The following is a 23696-nucleotide window of genomic DNA, read 5'->3' as shown; positions in this document are numbered from 1 at the left end:
AACTAATAACTTATTAATAATCACATAATGTATATATACGTCTTTAGCAATTATGCAAGTTCTAAATACACTCTCCAATGTGTTAGTACAATATCTCTTTATAATTGACATGTAGTACAATAATAACCAAATCATATTAATTGATGATCAACGATGTTTGGTTCATTTATTTCACCAGATATTTTGGCTTCAATGCCCAATATTCCATGTCTACTAAGGGAATATACCCTGCAGGTTTAGTATGTATGTATGGATACGATCAATCATATATGAACATACATATACTATATACTTAACTTAATAAGATAGAAATTATTTTAGAGAATTGGCTACAACCCATTAAAAAGGAAGAGGAGTTTAAGAAAAAGAAAGAAAAAAAAAAGAGAAGCAAGAGGTAAACCAGCCAGTTTTCTTGTCCCAAAAGGCCATAATCATCGGTTAGAATATGTGTGATGTCATGATACTTTCAACGTATCATGGGAATCGAGAATCAGACGCAGAATAGAGGTGTTCCTCAACAGCATTAAAATGGATGATGTAATGCAAATAGCTCATTGACAAATTATCAAGTCACGGACCATGGTCCTAGAGAAAAAGAAATAAATATGAAGAACCGATCGATTAATACATGACTAATTAAGTAAAAATTATAAGCCCTCCCACCCCTTCCCGTGTTTTCTACTTGAGAGGATACTTGCCACCATATCTTCCTTTGTTGTATTTCACGTATTTTAACCCATGATTATACCCATCAAGAAAGAAAGGGATGCGACTATAAAGGGCCATTTATCCCACAATTAATTGACTTAGAATGATAACGTGTAAGACAATTATCATGATTGGCATGTGATCATGTAATTAACAATTTTAACATGCATTGTCCAAAGTCCTATTCATTAGACTTATAATTAAAAGAAATACTGGCTAGAATTAATACGTTTATCCGGATATTATGAAAAAAATAATGATGTGGCTTCTAATAGAGAAAGTGAAATTGTCCATAACCAGAATTCCCTCCTTTATTACAGGTGAAATTAAAGCCGAGGACAATACTACTATCACTCATTTTTTTTAAGATAAAAATAAATTAAACACAACTGGTTATACACGAAAATTATACACTCCTTTGCATGTACCTTTTTTCGACCCCAAATAATAATATCAATAACAACGTACAGTACTACTATTAGTACCACTTAACTTTTTAATTTTATCCGAACCATGTTACCATTATTTTTATCTTGTTTATATATATGTAACCATCTTTCATTAATATAGGCTAACCAAGTCAACAAAATTTCCTACGACATAACATGCGAATGCGTTTTCAAAGTCCAGGCTAGCTAGCATTACCTCTTCGTGTTCACACGCCAATCAACAGACTTTTTCAGCAAGAAAAGAAATAACGCTTACAATATTATTTCTATAGTAAAAACCTTCATCTTTGTCCATTCATAAACCATACATATGTATTATGCATGTATGATGTTTTTTGAGAAAATGATAAAACTTCACTAATTATGTACTAGTTACATTATGTAGTAGAGTATGTGCACAAGTAAATTAAGTATGGTATAGAAGCAATAGATTGAAGTTTGGTAGCGGTCATTCGTTGCACCATCAACTCTCCTCTCCCAAGGGGCAAAAAATTTACTTACTACACACAAAGGAAAAAGAAATTAAAAAAAAAAAATGTCACTCTCTCTCTATCTTTCCCTCTCTTTCACTAGCAATTACACCTCTTTGGCTCACCATTAAATGCAATTGCACCATCTCAATACCCTCAGCAATAACTCATCGCTGCCACATTTTTCTCCATCCGTTCCTTCTTTCTCCTCCCTTTTCTTTACTCCTTCAATTCCTTTGTCTCTGTCCTCTCGTCTTCTTTCTTCTTTCTCCCTTCCCAGTTTCTCCCTTCAAACTAAGCCTTTTCTCATCACAACAACACACACACACACACATCAAGCTTTTTTCATGGTTGCCATATGTAAGCAACTTTATTTCCATATCTTCCTCAGCCTTTTTCTATCCTATGAATCCTTGAAAAGGGTCCCTTTTTTGGCAACAAGCTTAGCCCCAAAGCAGATCTAAATACTCATCTTCTTCTCTAGCTAGCTATATATCTTCTGCAGAAACTACCACCGACTGGTAAGTGGAGGAGAAATCTTGGTACATGTTGATTTCATATATCATATATATCATTCACACACCTTTAAGATCATTGATTTTGCGAAACCAAACCGTTCATACTGTTAACAATTTTTTTTCTTTTTAAATTCTTAATCTTTTTTGGGTGCATATAGCTAGCTAGGGTTGCTAGAATGCGGAAGGAACGGTAGGTTTTCCATATATATATGCATGGAAAACAAGTAGCTTAGTTGGATTCCACAAAATCTTTGTGGGGCTTTTTTTTTTTAATTTTCATTTTCTGATTTTGCTTGTCCGGAATTGCAGAATCCGAAATTGTCAACACTTTGTTTCTGTGCATTATCTTTTACCAGTCGTTTCTGTGCATTTTAACATGGCATATACACGCGCGATGCCTTTTAATTATTCATTTAAAAAAAAAATAGACATGCGAAGTCACGTTTTTGTGGCTGGGAGTTTCATTTGGCTTATTATGTTAACATGTTTCCTTTTTGAAGTGACCTTGTCAGATTCTGAGAAGAAACAGATCCTGAGAAGTTTTTTCAACCTAAAAGGGTCTCAGAAAACACAACACTGGACACGAGAGAGAACTGAAGGAGACGGATCGAAATTCTCTAGAGTGTGAAATATGCCAGCTGGTATTATGATTCCAGCAAGAAACATGCCCTCGATGATTGGAAGAAACGGAACCGTTGGTGGCTTTGGATTATCTTCAGGGCTCTCTCTTGGCCATGTTAGTAATTTCTTCATCTCTTTTTCTTCTTTTTTGCTTCTTCTTCCATCTCTCGAATTTCTCCCAATTTTTGTCACAATTGGGTTCTGATTCTGATGACAATTTGATTGATGTGTTGTTCGGTTTGCTCAATTTGACTTTTATCCTTCAAAAAGGGTCTTTGTTTTTTCACAAGTCAAAATTGGTCTTAGTGTGAAGCCAAGCCGGCCGGCTCAAAACTCTCTCTTGTATTCTTCTCGTTATTCGCAAAACGCGTTATTCCTTCTCACTGTTTGAAGCTACTACTTGCTCACTTTCCCCCAAAAAAACGTATCAACCTAGTCAAAATCCTCGTGTTTTCTGCACAACTCTTATACTCCAAATAATAATTTAAATTATCCCATCAATTAGTCCTCCCTAGCTATGTGTTTACACACGTGAATTAGACAGAAAGCAAAAAACAAACAGAAAAGTGTTGTTGTTTTATATATGCTTGCTCTTTGAGTGTACTGCACTGTACTTTATACCTGGTATTATTGTATTGTGTTAGATTGAAAACCATAAGGCTTCGGAATCTCAAAGATCTGTAGAAATGTTCCAGCCAAACCTGATGGAAGCTGGTCAGCTCCACCCACTGGACATGCCTCAGAACACTTCAGAGAGCGATGTCCCTAGAATCCGTGAAGATGACTTTGACAGTGCCACCAAGTCAGGTAGTGAAAATCTAGAAGGTGCTTCCGGTGAAGACCAAGACCCTCGTCCCAACAAGAAGAAACGCTACCACCGCCACACTCAGCACCAGATCCAGGAGATGGAAGCGTAAGTCACCCAAAATATACCCATCTTTTTCAATGTAACTTTTTGTGTCAATCCTGTTAAAAGCCGAAAATAAGACTAGTATGAGGATTGACTTGAACTCTTACACGGCTAGGGTTCAAACATGAGATTGACTTGAACTCGAGAGTTCAGATTACTGATTGAACTGGAATAATCTTGTGTTAGTTGTTTATGCACATTGGTGTTTTTTAATGGAATTCAATTTGATTAATTTGTTTTGATAATTTTAATTTTTTTTCTTCTTCAGGTTCTTTAAGGAGTGTCCGCACCCTGATGACAAGCAAAGGAAGGAGCTGAGTCGAGAGTTAGGGTTAGAGCCATTGCAGGTTAAGTTTTGGTTCCAGAACAAGCGCACTCAGATGAAGGTACATAAATACACGTGGTTTTTGCTTCTTTTTTTGTTTTTGTTTGTTGAAAAGTGAAAAAGGCTTTGAACCCTTTACGCGTGTGTTGTTTTTTGTTACAGACCCAACATGAACGTCATGAGAACACACAGCTGAGAACTGAAAACGAGAAGCTTCGAGCAGATAACATGAGGTTCAGGGAAGCTCTCGGCAATGCCTCGTGTCCTAACTGTGGTGGACCAACCGCTATAGGGGAAATGTCATTCGATGAACATCACTTGAGGCTCGAAAATGCTCGCCTGAGAGAAGAGGTACCACAATTTGGAAGCTGCTCCAACTTTGCACTGAGAAACCTTTTTTTTTCATAAATAACTAAAAAAAACATCATCTTAATTTCACTTCATTTTCATATATACAATTGCATAAGAATATTAACAAGGTTTTATCATTTCTACTATTTGTTATACAAATTTTTAAGAATAACAAATAGATTAAATTAAATAGAATGACATTTTCATAATTATTAGTAAAATTGAGAAATAAAAAAAATCCTAAACTCATTGGACCAACTTGGTGATTGGTTTAAGTGGTAAATGTTTAATTATCTTTAAATAAAGTCTTAAATTTAAATCTTTTATATAAATGTTTGTCATTTAAATATGATTGTCTCTGATAAAAAATACATATGATTTAGAACCAAGAGGATAGTTAATTAGTTGAGTGTTTTGTTAATTCTTATATATGTTGGTGTTAATGTCAGATTGATAGGATATCTGCCATTGCTGCAAAGTATGTTGGGAAGCCTGTGGTGAGCTATCCACTTGTTTCTCCTTCATCTGTTCCTCCTCGTCCACTAGAACTTGGGGTTAGTGGTGGTTTTGGTGGCCAACCTGGAGGCATTGGAGGGGACATGTATGGTGGAGCTGCAGGAGATCTTCTAAGGTCAATAAGTGGACCTACTGAAGCTGATAAGCCAATCATAATAGAGCTTGCTGTTGCAGCCATGGAGGAGCTCATTGGAATGGCGCAAATGGGTGAGCCTCTTTGGTTGACTACCCTGGATGGCACCACTGTGCTCAACGAGGATGAGTACATCAGGTCTTTTCCTCGAGGGATTGGTCCTAAACCCGTTGGTTTCAAGTGTGAAGCTTCGAGGGAAACTGCTGTTGTTATCATGAACCATGTTAACCTTGTTGAGATCCTCATGGACGTGGTACGTTTATGGGAAGAAATTATTATATGATTTGGGACTATGATCATGTGGTTATGGTTCTAGTCAATCTCTATATGACACTGTCAAGTTAATAAAATTCGACTACATCTTATAACATGGATAGAGATTATTTAATAATTTTGTGTATAGGCTGCTTAATTAATTTCTTTCCTCACGTTATTATATATTTAGAGATTCTGCAAAATTTTCATTTATAGTCTTTTACACTAATTATATATTATGTCGTGAATTTAAGAATCAATGGTCCACGGTGTTCTCTGGCATTGTCTCAAGAGCAATGACTTTGGAAGTGCTATCAACAGGGGTGGCGGGGAATTACAACGGTGCATTGCAAGTGGTATTGTATTTCATTGAATATCTATTCTTATATGAAAAATATGTGCAACATAGTACATAGAATTTGTTGACATCCATTATCTTTTTGTTATATATGCAGATGACAGCAGAAGTGCAAGTACCTTCACCTCTGGTGCCAACTCGAGAGAGCTATTTTGTAAGGTATTGTAAGCAGCACGGTGACGGAACTTGGGCAGTAGTGGACGTGTCCTTGGATAATTTGCGTCCTAGTCCTTCAGCCAGATGTAGAAGAAGGCCCTCAGGTTGCTTAATTCAAGAAATGCCCAATGGCTACTCTAAGGTTAGGATTAATACACCATCGTAGAAAGAAAAAAAAAATCTCTTTCTTAAGTGGTGTTTAATTAGTTGCTACACATACATTTTTTTTAACTAGCTTGTTAAATGTATATTTTTAAAATGGATAAAGAAAGGAAATATGAATATGAGACAGATGATGTGGTTGCATTTGGCATTTAATTGATTTTGTTGTCAATCTCATTGCCGTAGGTCATATGGGTTGAGCACGTAGAAGTGGATGACAGAGGTGTCCATAATCTATACAAGCAGCTTGTTAGCTCGGGGCATGCATTTGGTGCAAAACGTTGGATTGCAAACTTGGATCGACAATGTGAAAGGCTTGCTAGTGCCATGGCAACAAACATTCCCACAGTAGATGTTGGAGGTATCTATATATCAATGAATTCAAACTCATTCTTTTTTAAGTAATTGACCTTATAATAATATTCTAATTGATGATTAATTTTAGTAATAACAAACCCAGATGGGAGGAAGAGCATGTTGAAACTGGCTGAGAGAATGGTCATAAGCTTTTGTGCTGGAGTGAGTGCATCTACTGCACACACATGGACAACACTTTCTGGAACTGGTGCCGATGATGTAAGGGTCATGACACGTAAGAGTGTAGATGACCCAGGAAGGCCTCCTGGCATCGTTCTCAGTGCTGCAACTTCTTTTTGGCTTCCTGTGTCACCAAAAAGGGTTTTTGAATTCCTCCGCGATGAGAACTCCAGAAGTGAGGTAACCTAGTAATTAATGACGCATTGATCAAACTATAGGCAACAATTATGCACCAATGATTGTCTTCTTATCGAATGTTCTAGGCTGCATTATTGTGTGGTCTTAGGTTACTAGACTTGCTTCATTTAGTAAAATTGCCTAGTTGGGTGTCTGATGTATGTCTCTATGTTGATATGTACTCATCATTTTTAGTTATCATACGTCAAATTTCTACTCTAAGTTATCTCATCGATTACTTTTTGAATTGCAAATATCTTTTTCAAATTGCCAAAGACAAGTGATCTTGAAGACCATCAAACTTCGTTCCATATTATTTTGTGTCATTTTGACTTTTCACCAATCAATTTTAACGGATAATCAGATGTAATCCCCTCGGTAAATTAAAATTTTAAATTATGTTAGACTTTCGTATCTTACATCATGTTGTTTTCTCTAAATCGTCCTTAATTTTAAATGAAAAAAAATAATGATAAATGAATATATATATATATATATATATATATATATATATATATATATATATATATATATATAAATTTTGATATGTCTTATTTTTATTTATTTATTTATTTATTTCTTATCACTGGTTATACTTATATTTCTCTATTGTTTTCTCTTTTTTTTTTCTTTCACTATGTCAAATAGTATGAAATCTCCATGCATCTTCATCCAACAATAAATTAAAAAAGAAATTAGTAAATGGAAGATTAATTGGCCATTTTCCAAAAAAAAAAAAAGTAATATTAAATGAGCAAAAGGGTTTCTTGAATTAGAATTTCATGTGTTTGTCGATTAATGTTATCTCTTCATCTCATCTTAATTAAATTGGTTTGTTTTTGTGATTCATCTAACTTTTTCAACCCTTTGGAAAATAGTGGGATATTCTTTCCAACGGTGGAGTTGTTCAAGAAATGGCACACATTGCCAATGGCCGAGACACTGGAAATTGTGTCTCTCTACTTCGGGTGAATGTAAGTTGACCATACCCTATAGCCACATTTACTATTCATCAATTTCATGAAATCTTTCTTTTTCATTAATTTCTAGTCAAACTAAAGATATGTTTGTTTACACGTACGTTGCAACCTTTTTCATTCTTTCCAATGAATGAAACGCATAGGTAAAAAGTTGTTTCTTTTGCGTTCTATGCCTAGGAAAGATGCAAAGTCCATTGCAAACGTTTAAGCAAACATGCACTAAGTGAATAAGTTTGACTAACCTAAGTTTCTAATGGTGCATGCAGAGTGCGAATTCAAGCCAAAGCAACATGTTGATATTACAAGAGAGTTGCGCGGACTCAACGGGATCTTTTGTGATATATGCTCCTGTAGATATTGTGGCAATGAATGTGGTTCTGAATGGAGGGGACCCGGACTACGTGGCCCTTCTCCCTTCAGGATTTGCTATACTCCCAGATGGGACCACTGCACATGGAGGTGGCATTGGTGACATTGGACATGGTGGTTCTCTCTTGACTGTGGCATTTCAAATATTGGTTGATTCGGTTCCAACGGCAAAGCTTTCTCTTGGATCAGTTGCTACTGTTAACAATCTCATTGCCTGCACTGTTGAGAGAATTAAGGCTGCTTTATCTGGTGAAGTTGCTTGACCTAATGGATTATAGGTAAGAACGCCACACTATCCTATTTTTTTTCACACTTTCTTAACTACTAAATGAGTCTTATATCTCCTAAGTATCCAATTAATTAACACTCTTATCTAAACATTATACTACTATGTACTCCTCAATGTTTTTTACAATTTGCACTTGATTCTGAGTTCTGACTCTTCATTTTCATGGTCTGTTTATTATTATTTATTTATTTATTTGGATAAATCTTGAATGGTCTCTTAATTTATATGTAAACTTGGATGCAGTTTAGAAGAAGGATAAAGGGGTGCATTGCATTTTGGACAAATGGGAGGTGTTGGGAACTTCGGCTTATACCAAAAAGGATGAGAATTGAGAAGTCAAGAGCGCACCTTGCATGATCCTTTCTTAGCACCCAACACAGTGCTGAAAGGATTAAGGTTCGGGAATTGACTTCCCTGAAAATCGTAAATGCTAAGAGCTTAAATCAAGACCTTAGTACCTTCTCTCTTCACCTTCAAAGACTACATATTTATAGTTAGTGTTAGCTTTTTCTATGATTATTAGGTTGGAGCTGTGACTTAACCTCTTATGTTCTTTCTTCTAATGTTTTTTTGTATTTTATAAGATCAAGCGCGCTAGCCTTATAGCTAGTAAATGGGAAGCTTGCACCGTTAGTGTAGTGGTTAAGTTCTCACTACACTACCATGTTTGACCCTTTTTAAGGTTTTCAAATGAATGTTCCTTCCAATTTGCCCAATCTCATTCAACAATTCAAGTCTCGTGGTTTATTATTTTGTGTTTGTTATTTCTACCATAAATATTGTTGAATAACATAGGAGTTAATGTGTAACATAATCAATGTTGTTGTAAAAAAAAGGTGGCTGAGTGACAAATTAAGGGCAGGCATCAAACTGGTCCGTACGACTTCGATCATATAATCATGGACAATGTTTGTGAAAAATAAAATAGAAAAACAAAAGTTCTCCCTTTTAGTTTTAAGGTATAATTTTGAAATGTATATAAAAATAAAAAATAATTAAGTAAAAGATAGGAATAATGGTTATACGTATAATAATATTTATGTTCAAAAATTTCAATTGATCATATATAAGCTTATTCTTATATCGAATAACAACTTTGAGATATTATTATACCTTGTGCATCCTTTTTTTTCATCCTTGATACCTTTTCAGTCTCTTACTATTTTTCTTATTACATCATATACCACTTCTCTTATTTTTCTTGCTATGTCTTCATCAATATAAGGTGCATGTATACGTATATTACTCAAAGGGAGTGTCAAAATAATTTTTTCTTCTGGCGTATAATGTGCACTCCTTTTGGTTCAAGGACTTGCCCACGAAGAAAATCAATAAATTTTAAAACTATGTTATTTCCAATTTTTATACTATTTTACACCTAATTTTTATTTTTAAAGAAAATAAAGTTTACAGTATAACACTAAAAGCAACCTACTTGTATTAATTATGAGTTTGGATATTAAATGTTTGATTTTATTTTAGAATTGTCTCTATATATATTTGTATTCATTTATGGTAATATAGATTAGTCTGATCTATTTTGGTTAGTCTTACTTTTAATCCATCAAAAATTGGGGTGGGAGAGACTGACTCATTATAGTTAGGACAGACTGAATACTTTGTTATGTTCCGCTTTGGACTGGACTAGCAAACTCGCTTGTCATATTTGATTTTTTTATATAAAAAAATCAATATTAATTATTTACTTATTAAATAAAAAATTATTATATGCTTTTAATTTTATATTATTTACGTATTAAATGTATTTTTTTATTTTTTATAAAATATTCAGAAGATTGATATATAGACAACATAAGATATAATATTATTTTAAAAAAATTAAATATATTCTTAATAAATAATTCATGCATCACTAACTTATTTGAGGAATGAGTTTGAAATTTTTCTTCTATATATAAAAATTTAATTGATATACATTTTTAAGTGTAAAAGAATGAACATTAACATTATCTGGTATTTTAATTATATCATTATAATAAATAAATAAATAATATTTCAAAATAACAGTAGGTAACATAATAAATTATACCGGTAAATAAATTAAAAAAATTATGATCAAGTGGATGGATGAATAAATGATATTAATATATTTAGATGTATTGACATTGTAAAGATCTTTGTAATATTGATACATTAGATAATTTTCAATGCATAAATAAAATTATTGTATTATATGATTTTTTTGTGAACTTAATACGTATGGAGTACAGTCTAATCTTTTTTAAAAAAATACTGTAAATAAAAAAATAAGTACATATTTTATTTTATTTTATAAAAATAGAGGTAAGCTGACGGATCAATCTATCCTGTCTCGTTTGTGGCCCAACATGTTGGTGATCAGTTAGACATGATGGGCCTAAGCATACTAGTGAACTGAATATTTTATCATGTATTGCCAATTTATAGTGGGTTGTGTGACTAATCTGAAGATCTAACTTACATTGTCATCCATATACATATATGATGAATATGTGATGAGAAATTGAGAAAATAAAGTGAGGGTTGAAATTAGTATTCAAAAATGAGTTTGAAAAAAGATAATATTATTCAGGTTCAGGCTTAGTAGACACCATTGTCCTCTAATTGGAGACTTTGGTCTACTTGATGACCATGTTTTAGAATTTTAACTAAGTTGAGGTGTTAAGGGAAGAAGAAAAAACACAAACAACATTTTAAAAAAAAATTACTATTATTTTCAATAATAACATAAAGATAAATTTTATAATGTATAAAGTCTTTTATATAAATAGTAAATAATTTAAAGAGTTTTGAAAATAATTGTGTAAATTTAATAAAAGAGGAAAAAAAATATTCAGAACATATTTAGATATCCTTTAAAACCAGGATGATTACCTCAAATCCAATGTATCATAATAATTTTTTCAAAATAATTATATGTTATTTCACCTTCACCTCACCTCATCCCACACATGCTATAAATGAAAGGGTTGCTTTCACTTGATCGAGTATTCACACATCACACCCACATTGCTTTCCTTCTCTCTGTGTCAGTGACACACATTGCAAATCCACCGCATCGCACCAGGTGATTATTTTCTGAGCACTGAAATCGCAGCAACTAGGGTTTGAAATTTTCTGTTCCGTTTAGCACTCAAATTGCACCCTTTCTCTTTGACACTGATAACTCTCCCAATCCTGTAATGGTTGCAATTTGTGATTGATCATAACAATTCCTGTTTTAGGATAAAAGTTGTTTAAAGTTGGGAAGCAAAGATGAGTAGCTCATCAAGGCCGGTGCCGAGGAGAGAGAGTCCATGGGGAGTCACCGGAGAGAATCATCCTGAGCCCAAAGCTCACCGCTGCAATGACCGTGTCGAGGATGTTATTCAGGTTTCCCCCTTTGTTTTCTTTTCAATGTTTAATTTTTTATGAACTGGATCCTGCTAGTACCCAAATATGCAAACATGTTGATGAATCCTTGAAAGACTCGACAAAGTTCTAGGTCATATTTTTTAGAGAGCTAGATTTGCATATCAACGGACGTCTTCCTAGGTAAACTGTAACATATGATGAAATTCTTCACATGATTTGGGGTCTGTGGCTGCTTGTTTTCTTTGATTTGTCATGTGTTTTTATTTGGAGTAAGCTTGCTGTTATTGTCTCTAAGTCCTGATGGTGGTCAATTTTGTAGGCTTGCTTTGAGGGAAACCCATTCAAGACTGTTCCAGGACCCTTCAAGCTCTTCTGGCAGTGCATGCGTTCAAAACCCGGGTCAGATTATCATCTACTCTTGTCTTATGATTATGTATATCTCATTTTATGAATTGATTCTGCATCGAGTTTCAAAGGAGCTATTGTTGTAACATAGTGGACATGGATATGACACGATATGGGACACAAAAATGTGACAAATTATAAGACGTGACACTGATGTAACATAATGCATGAAATTAACTTAAAATACAGATTTTAAGTATGAAGACAGAATCTATGTTTTAAAAGTGAGCATGAATCATTGTAAACATTATAGAATGTTTTAATTTAGGGAAGATTGCATTGACCTTTCCTGAGGTCTTGTTAAATAATACTCATACCCTTATAGTTTTTTAAAAACACTTGCTTCCCCTTATAGATAGCTTTCTTTAAATTTTGGGTATTCCTCTCCATCTATTTATGGTCCTTCCCCCAAAAAATGACATAAAACATGCAATGAAAAGAGAAATGAAAGGAGTGAAAGAAATAGCAAACACATTACCAGTAATATTAGCAGAACTGTCGAGAACTCAGTTGTGCACAATATAGCTCTGCATCTGCAATGTACAACTACTTTTACCTTCTCAAGGAATCATGAGATGAAGAGTTGTGAAAGAAGTTTTTTGGTGTTTTCCATTGATAGAGTAATGTATGTTATCTTGCAGGAGGAGTAGTGAATGTTTAATTTGAAAACAAGGTGTAATTATTGTCATTTGAGAAGACCTCAAGAGAGATGAGTGCAATTTCCTGTATAATTATATCATTATTGTGATTTTTTTATTTATTTTTATTCTGGAAGGGACGTGTCATTACTGTGATATTCTCTTCTGAATTGGTATAAAAACTTTAAAACACAAAATAAAAAGATTAATTACAACTAGAAATATTTGAACTGTCCATAAAATGTCTTACATAGACACATGAAGTAGGTGTGTCTTAGACACAGCTGCTATTTTAAAGTCTATGTTTCTTCGGTGATAACATACATGTCTGTATCTTAATATATTAACAACACCAGGACTTCTTGAAATCTGGAGAGCCTTTGATAGCAAAAAATAGTGCTTAGCGTGCACCCCATTTTATGATGTATATTGGTGGGGGAACAGAGAGATAGAAAAAAAGAAAAAAAAGAAAGCGAGAAAAGTGATTGACGGGATAAGTAGTATGATAGGAAATAAAGAGAGAGATAGGAAGAAAATGAGGTGAAAATGGGATGAAAGAGAAATTGAGTGAGTATAATTATTAAATAGCAAAAGGTCTGCCCCTGCCCTTAGAAGGATCAAATCAAGTAATCAACTACTGCAGTTGGCTATTTTATTTTTTCTTGTATTTGCATACCTTGTCTTGGCTTTCCCTGTGGAAATTTTCTGGTTACTTTCATACATATGATATTTGTTTTATGGCTATTGCAGTGAGGAACCAACAGAGCCATTTACTTATCTGGATTTGGAGCCTCCAAAGAGAGAAACGAAACCTGTGAAACCTGAGTAGTGTCACTTTTACGTACAAATGCCTTTTACAACTTTGGCACTGCATAGTCCTTTAGTGGTTTCTAAATTTCCCTCCGTGTTGATTTTTTTTGGGAAAAATATGTAACTAAATTTTTTTTGTTGTTTACTTTGCTACATAAAACAGACGTCCTATGCCTCTTTGTTCTTGTCTTTGATGGTACTTGCTCAATAAAGCATGGCTAGGTGCGTTCTTGAATAACTTGTATGATAATGTTAGATGTTACAACAACATTAATTAACGTTCTGCTGGATTAGTTTTATTTTTCGATACGTATGTGTATCAAATTCCAATTGTTCTTGGTGTAAATTTAAAATGAAGAATTATTCTTTCCTTGGGTATTGTAATGAGGTGATGTGAAATCATATGTACTAATGTCTATGACTTGTATGACCAAAACAGAGTATACATATCAAATGATTTATTTACTCAAGCTCTGTATTACCATGGATAATTTTCATTTGTATTTAGAAAGAAATTCTCTTACTTATCTTCTCCCAGTGGGCCAAAATTTAGAAGGCCTAGCAGCCCTTTATTAATAAATTCCAACAAACCAAATGTAGAAGGTCAAACAGCCCTCGGTCACTGAATCCCAATGGGCAAAAATGCACTAGGTTAAGCGACCTTTGGTTATGGAGATTTAGTGGAGTAAAATGCCTAAGGCTGAGTAATCCATGGATATGGGGATTTTTAGTGGAGAAAAATGTAGAAGGCTTGGTATTGAGTTAATTGGTTATTAGTTAAACTTATTGCAAGGATGGAACATGGCCGTTCCTCTGAACTTCTCAACTACCATGATTTGTAAGCTTTATTGTCTAACTTATTAAAAAAAAAAAAGCTTTATTGTCCAAGGACATTCTTTAGCTATTACCAACCTATAAACTCTACTTATTTTCATTATATAAAGGGCCTTGATCACGGATTTAGAAAATAGAAAGTGAGTTGTTATGATTTGTGCCTGCCAATCTCCTACTTCCCTGATATAAAATGTAACGTTCTGTGACATTTGTGCAACCAAACCCTTGCCTATGTTGGCCTTTCTTTGTTCTATTTCATTCTCTACATGTTTTTACCTACAATGCGATGCAACCATAAAAGGCAAACGGCATTGAATTCAAATAGTTAACAGACAAAATTAAATAGAAGAAAATTGATAAATTGTAGGGTAAAGTGTACTCTTTATCCCTCAGGATATTGATTTTAGTCTTTATAAAAATTTAACGTTTTCAGTCTTTATATATAGTAAAATTGATATGATTTTAATTTTTCATCATGAACTGAAAACCTATTTCTGAACGGATACAAACTAAAAATATATTAAATTCTTATAAGAATTAAAAGAAACATTTTAAAAAAATTGAGACTTAAAACCTACCCTAAATTGAACAAAAGTAGAAGAATGGTGATGGCCTATTTAAAAAAGTTAACCAAAAAGTTGGTCTTTTGCCAATTTGGTAGTTACCAAAAGGCTTATCTGACGGGTGAATGATCTTATCTTCATCCAACGGTATCTATTCATGACTGCGTAAGTGCATGACCGACAGAAAATCTGTTTCCCATTAAAATGATGGAGCTTGTCACTTATCTACACTTAGATTGAACTGAAGGACAAAAAATTGAGAGAGAAATAGAAAATTTTATATTAAAAATTCATTTTTTTATTTTTTTAAAAATAACACTAGTTATAGGATTGTTGAATGTAGATAAAAAGATATATATATATATATAAAATTCAATGACGAATAGTGACACCAGAGATATCTGATTAAAAAAGACAAATATTGACACATTTTTCCAAGTTTGGGGAATAAAGTTTTCAGTTGAAGAACAACACTAGATTCCATCCCACGGGAAACATGTGGAATGGCCATAGTGGTTTGATGAATCATTTTCAAGTTTTATAATTCGAAGCGACAGGTTCCACATGGTGAAATTATTTAATTGAGTTATTCAATCTTGCATAATTTTATAAGTATGCGTAATAATTATATAAAAAAATTTGCAGGTTTGTGAATCTAAGAGTTTTGTAATTACTTTAACTTTATTTCAATAAAAAAATCATCTTAAAAAATTAAAAAGTAGAGTCAACTTGTGGAAGATCCCTCTATGACAAGTACATGCAGGAGTACTCCTATTCACAAAGAAAACCTTAAGCCTAGATAATGTGAACGTGGTTGGTAGGGTACACAGATCCCCCTAAAAAATATAGTCACGATTAGATTATTAAACTTGAATTTGCTGCATTTGTTTTCTTCAAAAGAAAACAGTTTGTTAAAGAACTGCCCGGAGTGAATTGGACAGATACCTAAGATGTGCACACATTAACTCTTGAATAATGTTGCAACTTAACCCTTTTAACTTTGTGAGTATAAATGTTCAACTTATAGACATTATATAAATGTTGGATACTGATAGAGGAGTAAAAGTGAGCTTTAGTTTGCAAGTGACTCCGATTCAATTCAGTTCACATGTTAAATAAGTAGAGTTACAGGTTGATTCGGCTCGACCCATTTATGTGTAAGTCAACTCAAGTGAGTTGGATCAACCAGTGTTAACATATTTTTATTTTGATTTTAAATTCCCTTAATATTTTTATTTTATTTTCTAATTCATTGAGCTTGTTGCTATGAATTTTATTGGACTTGTTATATTTATGTTTTTGCATATTTTATATATATATTTTACTCAGTCTGAGTTAATCTACTTAACTCACCAACTTGTGGTGGATTGAGTCTAGTTTTATAATTTTTTTTTACTTAACAAAAAAAGTGAGTGAATCATATTATATATATTGGTTCAGTTTTAAAGTAACTGTAACTCGAAGGGAGCCAACCTTGAATAATGCTGCTCTTGAATCCTCGTCATTTGTTCAATGTCAGTCCAACCACCACTCATTGATAAAATCACTTTATAAAAGGTCCACCATAACATTGGCACTTTAAGCATATAAGATGATAATTCCAGTGCGGACATTCTGTGAATGAAAAATCTCTTATTCTTGAATAATTCTTGGTTGCAAACGTAAAACTGTTTGTATGAAGGTACAATTGTCTAAATCTAGTGTATATTGGTCTGAAGTAGACCATGATTGTTATTTGTTCTCTTTTATACTGTGTTAATAGTAATCTTACTGCCACAATTCCCTATCCAAGAAAGTAGAAATTAAAATATTCCAATGTTGACAAATTTGTGTCAATACTGTTATTATGGTATGGCCTAAATAAGAGAAATAAAAGAAGACATTAACAAAAAAATATACGTGGTCACTTAGGTGGGTGAACTGGATTGGCCATCTGAGCTCAAGCTGCGTCTCCTTTTCTTGCTCTTCTGCCTAAGTATATCTTTGATTTCTTTTTCTTTCTTATCCACAAAATAAATCAAGTCCCTGAAGCTAGTAGTGCTTCTAAAAAGCCCTTTACTTTTAGTAGGCCTATTTGGTGAAATTTCCTCGTCATCTTGCTCGGGTTCTGGGCTGAATTTTGTGTATTGACATAGCACTCTAATGAAGAATGTAACCAAAGCAAGGAGACATGCAATACCACTTATAAGAAAGAGACCCCAGAAGCTACCCAGAGATAGTTTATTTAAATCAGCATCACTATCTGGTGCAGAACAATCACGTTTTAAAAGCCATTTGTCATGGATCTTTTGCAGGTCACCATTCTCTGAGAGTTGAAGAATAGCAGTTGACATGTCAACAGCTAGGGGAGAGTCCCTCTGGAATGCCTGTAATCATCAGGGTGACAAATGTGAGAACAATATTCTGTTGTGTAAGATATAAACATAACAAGCATACTCATAGTAAGAGTTACCAAGGAAACAGCTTCAGTAAGTACAAGAATATTTATACATGAACTTAGCTCAAACCTTTTTAAAAAGTAAAAAATAAACTCAGTTTCATTTATGAAGTATTACTTTCTCTTCTAAATGGTCTTTAGAGTAAATAAATTGTATAAATAATCCTCCAAATATTAGAAATCAAGCTTAGTAGTCTCTCAAATATTGAAAAATCCTTCAATTTGGTTCCTGAACGTTAGTAAAATAAATCAACTTAAAGACTAAGCTGATAAATATTCAATATTTAAGAACTTACATAGTGTTATTACTTTAAGGTCAACTTAAGAGATAGGATAATATTTGAGGGACTAAATTAATAATTTATTAAAAGGCAAACAAAACTTAGATGCAGTACTTAGTAGTGTTGTTCTCCAATTAAAATTGATAGTGTCTTAATAATTGCTGCTTTCATTTTCATAACTGAAATCGACAGTAATTACCAAGATGTAATGTCAATTTGATAAGAAAATAGTATCAACAATGTTCTAGGAATCTAAACCATAGACATGAAAATAAAGATACTTACAAATCCCCAACCACTTTTAGTGAACTCCTGCCCAACGGTTCTGAACTTACAGTTAGTACTTGACATTAAAATTTCAATATAAGGAAGCTCATCAACAACGGCTACAACCCCTCCATCTTTTGGTCCTTTCTCAAGGGCATCAATATATGCCTCCATATTTTTCAACGTAACTATCCTTGATGGTTGTATATTGAGTTCCTCTGTCAAATACTTGCGTGCAAATGACCCTTCTTGAATTCCAATTGGTTGAGTACCCGAGATCAAGCTATCAATTCCTTCAATTTGTGATGACAGTTGTTGCACTGTGAGGATGGATGTTAAGCTAGCTGTGTAGCTTGAATTGATAATTAACACCACAAAAAGCCATATGATTAGCACCAATCTCCCTAGACCACTCACTGTGTTCTCTCCTGTGGCAGGTCAAAACAGCAAAAAACGTTTACCATGTTATGTGTCACACAAAGTAAGGATTTTCACAAGCCAAAATTGAAATTATGTGAATGAGAATTTGTGGGACACGTACTGTGTGAGAAAAACATTGTTGAGAAACTAAACCTGCAAAAGAGGAACTTATCTCAGCAAAATATGTTACTTGTTGTTAAAGCAAACCATGCATCTCCGAGTACTAGGCATGCTATGCTGGGGTTGGGAATTCAGGAAGAGACTTAATTGTTCCTCAGAAAAGAAAAGAAATGAGTGAAACATGTGAAATCATATATTAACCTCAATTCTAGCTTACAAATTACACTCGCAAATGATGGTTGCATGTCAATGGCACCCTTTGTCATGTTCCAAAAGATTCATCTAAAAAGGCTTTCAAATGGACAGAACATACTAACCAAAAGACTGTCATGAGTTGTTTCCTCGGTCTACCCCGGAACTCAGGATTGTGCCGGTGCTCAAGAATCCATACAACAGTTCCCACAAAGATAAAAAAGGCACCAGTAACACACCACATTTGAGCAGTGAAGGGCTTGAGGAAAGACCAAGGACTTGATTTGATCTCCTTGACAGGAACAACAACAACCAGTCCTGATTCCATGTAAGGTTGAGTAAAATCCAAAAACCTTGTCCTGTTTGGGACAATTGTGACATCACCAACAGCTGCATCGTAGTTCTGAAGAAGTAAAAGGCCAAATTAACATAATTATTAGAATCTGAAGAGACCTCAGCCATCCTTGGAAACACAAAATAGTATTCTTCAATCTAGATACTACATTCAAAAACTATTCTCAACCGGAATCCATGTTATAGCCAATTAGGCTGCAAAGTAGATTTAGACACTTACATTTAGTGCAACCTGACTTGCAAGGTCATCATAGCTGGGATTTCTATTACCAGGTCCAAATAATATATATTCTCGCGGGACAGGATAGGGCAACAAGTTTATGGCAGCTTCAAAGACATCAATGCAATAGCCTCTTACTCCAGGAGGGTTCTTATCTTTAGAAACAAACTCCTTGTAGCTTACTCGATTAGGAACTGCTATTCTCAGTGGCTTTCCATTGTTGGGGAATACCCACCCTCTTGGTTTAGCTGCAGTTTCTCCTGGCCATATAACACCATACAGTTGCTGGCTGCTTGTTGAAGTGTTAGGTGGTTTCTTATACAAAATTTCTGGAGTCACAACTGAGAGACCTGAGTAATTAGACCAATAACCAACTCTGCGCATGCCAGATCCACCAATATTCAAGATATCATATGCTGGATGAATTCTATTTCTTTCAATATCAAACTGAACTGTTCCAGTCAGACCAGTGAAGTTGGTGCTCAAAATTGTCTCGAGAAACGTAGGGCCATCGTTAAAAACACGAAGCGATTGTAAATGCAACATGCTTCCATTTGTGTCCTGCAACTTAGGGTCAGAGGAGAAAGATACCACACTACCTTTTTTGAGAAAAGCATCAAGAGCACGGGCTACCAACCAAACAGTATCATATGCATACAATGCATAGGAATTGAAGCTTGGAGTCTCCTTGGTTTTTAGTCTCTTCAACCTGGAGAGAAAACTCTTCTTTTCATTGGTATCAGGAGTGTGATGACGCAAAACCAAAATCCCTTGTAGGAGATTCATTGTGTTAGGATCAACCGGCTCTAATGAATCAAGTGTTGAAGCAAGTGCATCTGTCGCAATCCACACATAGCCACTGTTCATCATTCCTAACTTATCAGCAATAGAGAAGATATTCAAAAAAGTTTCAGGATTAACATGAAGAATGAAGACCCGGGACTCCATTAAGTTCACTCCATTTAACAAGTCACTGATGTCTTTCTTGAGGGCACCAGGAGGGAATGCAGCCTTGTAAGAGATCTTGGCACGTTTCTTTGACAGAGCATCTCCAAGTACTGAAATTCCATTTCTTCCATTGTCATCATCTACATAAATGGCTATGACCTCCCTCCATCTATAGTAATCAACCAAGTCTGCAATTGCATACATCTGATAATGGTCACTCTGCGTGCTGCGAACAAAATATGGGTACTGAAGGGAAGATAGAGAAGGATCTGTTGCCCCAAATGAAACAAGAGGGACATGGAGTTCATTGACAACATGGGAGATGACATGGGCTATTCCTGAGGACTGTGGACCAATGGCAGCAACCACTTCATCCTCCATCAACTGCAAAGCTACATACATGATCAAGAAAAATCAATGAAGCTTGTTAAATTCTTTGTCACACACATGCGGAGAGTATTATAAGAAAATATGTAAATGTAGTCAACATAAGTTCTATAAATTCAGTCCCAATAATATTATGGGAATAGCATAGTAAGATGTTAGTGAATGAGAATTTGGGTCAGTTTAGATAAACTTCTTAACAAGTACTTACAGAACAAGAAAATATAAGATAAAATGAACCAAAGTTCACCCATAAATTGATAAATTTAAACTAATTTATGCATCTCAACTTTTGAAGAAGGAAAATGAGAGAACTTCTAAAAAAGTTGAAATGCATAAGTTGATTTTACCTGACGAGAGAAGTTTGATTCATTTTATCTTCTTATTTTCCTTTCTTATAAGTATTTATTGAGAAAATTATTCAAATTACGCCTTTGTTCAAAATTCGGGTTTCTGTTCTCTAAATGATTGGCTATCCACTGATGTTGACACGAATAGGATTGTGATGATGTATACATTGATGTATTCGGAACCTAGTGTAGTTTTACAGCAACATAATAAGAAGCATCAGACATTTCACATGCAATGAAACCCACTGTACTGCCTAGCAGAACATGATTTAGCAAGACTGATAAGAAAGCAAAGTTATTGTGCAATGATACTCTTGAAATGAAAGACACTCAAACATGGTAATTCATAAAGTTACAAAATTGAACATAATTATACACAGAATGAAACATACCATGTGAAGAAGCGGGTCCACGAGGACAAGAAGATTATATCCATATTGCCTGAATTCTAAGGGCATGTTTACTTATCCTTAATTTTGAAGAAACAATCTTCTTTTTAAGTAAAAAGATGACCAAATAAATTAATCTAAACATGCACCAAGTAATAAAAAGGCAATGAACAAAAGCAAGAAGTCTAATTTGAAAATAAAGATTTTCCTCGAAAACAAGACCTCAAACTGAACAAAGAAACAGCATCTTAGTAGCTTCATAAATTCAAGTTTTGGCAAATACCTTCCATTGTTCCAACAAACCCACTGCAATTTGTATCATGTAAAATAACTTCCAGTCGAATGCCAGGGAGAACACTCGAGTCAGCATTAACATCTTCGAAAGCAGCCATAAGTGCAGGTTTAGCCGATCTTCCAATTATAGAATTAAGAGTAAACAGTACTCCAACTCTCAAAACTCTTGGTGCCGAAGAAGTAGTAGAGTTTGTGATGGTAGCTCTTGTCCTTCCCACCACCACCTGTGTGGGAATCCACAAGAACAAAACCAAGAGCAACAACACCCTCCCCTCAAACATTCTTCCATGCCTTGTGACCCACAGCACCTCCATTTGTGAGAAAAACCCTTAAAGTTCTTCAGTTTAAACCAGCATCAGAACTCATCACCTGTCATGTGCCAACCATTTCAGCAGCAGCACAAAGACAAACATGAGAAGGCAAGAATCATCATAACTTGGAGGAGCGAAAGACCATAATATTTTGGTCTTCAAAGTTGAAATCAACTCATTCCTATTCCTGAAGAAAGCATAAACCCCCCAGAAGACTAGATTTAAGCACCCAACAGAAACATGGCATATGGTACTATCAGCAATTTGGATTTTAAAATCCAGATATTCACTTACCCAGATGGAAAATTATGCTGTTAGCGTATCCAAATACTTTAGATTTATTAAATATATATTCTTATAAAGGTATAGTTATAAACTTATAATAAATTGTTAATAATAAGCAAATCAAGGTCAGAAATTCCAAGGTGAAAACTACCACGGAAACCATATAAATAAGTTGATGTCTTGGTGAAGACAACAAGACCCACATATATACTTAATATATTGAGAATATCGAGGAAGAAAGAATAATATTAAAATATAACATGATGCAAGAGAAACAACAAGAACAAGACAGGGAGATAAGAGTATGTAAGATTACCTCAACGCCAAACTTAAACTTATCAAAGCTTCCCAAGTTGCAACAGTTTTGAACACTTGGTAATTGTTATATATGGTGTTGGAGCATGTGATTGAAAACTGAGATAGCCCACTTCACTAGCCAAAAGAATGAAGCTATTGTTGTTTCAAGCTGAAAGCAAAGAATCATAGTCCTTTTGAAGACTAAAGAATCAAGCATTCTCTTCTCTCCACGTTAATTTCATTAAGGGTGTTACAAAATCTTTGTCTTCTCGTGAGACAGCTTTTGAGTTATTAGGACTGTTATTTCGTGAATAACATTTTTTTTTCTTAATGAGAAAAAGCGTGGCGATATCGTTGATTGTGATGGTGACGGCATAGCTAGAAAGATATATCAAATGTCTATTTTATATGGTAATAATTTTTGGTGCCACATGTTTAAAGATGTTTCCGCTGGCTAGCGGTGCACACTGTCGAGAATGACCAAACACGTTCAAGAATGTGACAAAATGACTATAAAAGGAAAATCTATGTTTTCAGGGAGAAAAAAAATCGTATGTCAATTTTATTAAATTGAAAATGCTATATAAATTTTAAATAAATGATAATATAAAAAATGTTAAAATAATAAACATAACTGAAGTGTAGATAAAATTAGAATAACCAAAACTAAATTAATATGTGCAATTACAAAGGATAAATAAGCGACAATAAGTTAAAATAAAATGAAAAAAAACGACAATAAGTTAAAATAAAATTAAAAAAACGACAATGAGTTAAAATAAAATAAAAAAAGCGACAATAAGTTAAAATAAAATAAAAAAACGACAATAAGTTAAAATAAAATAAAAAAAGCGACAATAAGTAGATAAAAAATATCTAGAAAAAATATAATATAACAGTTAAAATTTAAAATTAAAACATGTAAGCCAAAGCAAACATTATATTCATAATCCATAAAATTTGAAATGCAGTTTATAGAATTATCACATTAATTATCACTGTTATATGCACATTCATTGACTTTGCATTAATATCCAGCCAATGTGAATGTCAAAGTTGGTTCAATGAATGTGAATGTAAGAAAATTGGAAATTACCTAGCAGAAGCAAATGTGAAATGGTAAAAGAAAAGAAAAGGTTGAAATTCTTTCAACCTGAGACCACTTCTTCGGTGCATTAATTGCACCAAGTGTAAATTTCCTCTGCAAAAAAGAGGGACAGTATCACAATGGAGTGCGGACAAGAAGATATTAGAAGTCA

At 33.9% G+C, this 23696-nt stretch overlaps 3 protein-coding genes across 6 annotated transcripts; 2 read left to right on the top strand and 1 right to left on the bottom strand.

Annotated features, from left to right (window-relative positions):
* Nucleotides 1-1770: 1770 nt before the first annotated feature.
* On the top strand, nt 1771-9000 carry LOC100797992 (homeobox-leucine zipper protein HDG2). Of its 4 annotated transcripts, none has more exons than XM_041007589.1 (13): nt 1771-2148; nt 2658-2881; nt 3411-3679; nt 3945-4062; nt 4164-4352; nt 4802-5254; nt 5511-5612; nt 5712-5912; nt 6119-6293; nt 6393-6649; nt 7525-7620; nt 7893-8273; nt 8528-9000. In XM_041007589.1, the coding sequence occupies exons 2-12, from the start codon at nt 2777-2779 to the stop codon at nt 8256-8258; spliced, it is 2331 nt and encodes a 776-aa protein (XP_040863523.1). In that variant the 5' UTR covers nt 1771-2148; nt 2658-2776; the 3' UTR covers nt 8259-8273; nt 8528-9000. The 4 variants fall into 4 exon arrangements, with proteins under 4 accessions (XP_040863523.1, XP_003540308.2, XP_040863522.1 ...); XM_003540260.5 differs by having other exon boundaries at nt 2646-2881; nt 3462-3679; nt 6378-6649; XM_041007588.1 differs by having other exon boundaries at nt 1772-2148; nt 6378-6649.
* A 2198-nt stretch (nt 9001-11198) lies between these two features.
* Nucleotides 11199-13790, top strand: LOC100797450 (uncharacterized). The gene is made up of 4 exons (NM_001252744.2): nt 11199-11351; nt 11509-11656; nt 11958-12037; nt 13432-13790. Exons 2-4 carry the CDS (start codon nt 11540-11542, stop codon nt 13508-13510), a joined length of 276 nt encoding a protein of 91 aa, NP_001239673.1. The 5' UTR covers nt 11199-11351; nt 11509-11539; the 3' UTR covers nt 13511-13790.
* A 2916-nt stretch (nt 13791-16706) lies between these two features.
* LOC100799912 (glutamate receptor 3.4) lies at nt 16707-22781 on the bottom strand. The gene is made up of 7 exons (XM_006592752.4): nt 22457-22781; nt 21534-21913; nt 19180-20519; nt 18731-19008; nt 18415-18446; nt 17892-18301; nt 16707-17254 (listed from the first exon to the last, which is right to left on the bottom strand). Exons 2-7 carry the CDS (start codon nt 21856-21858, stop codon nt 16796-16798), a joined length of 2844 nt encoding a protein of 947 aa, XP_006592815.1. The 5' UTR covers nt 21859-21913; nt 22457-22781; the 3' UTR covers nt 16707-16795.
* Nucleotides 22782-23696: the final 915 nt, after the last annotated feature.

This window comes from Glycine max, chromosome 12 (assembly GCF_000004515.6).
Source record: "Glycine max cultivar Williams 82 chromosome 12, Glycine_max_v4.0, whole genome shotgun sequence".
Classification (NCBI taxonomy): domain Eukaryota; kingdom Viridiplantae; phylum Streptophyta; class Magnoliopsida; order Fabales; family Fabaceae; genus Glycine; species Glycine max.
This window is presented reverse-complemented; position numbering and strand designations above follow the sequence as displayed.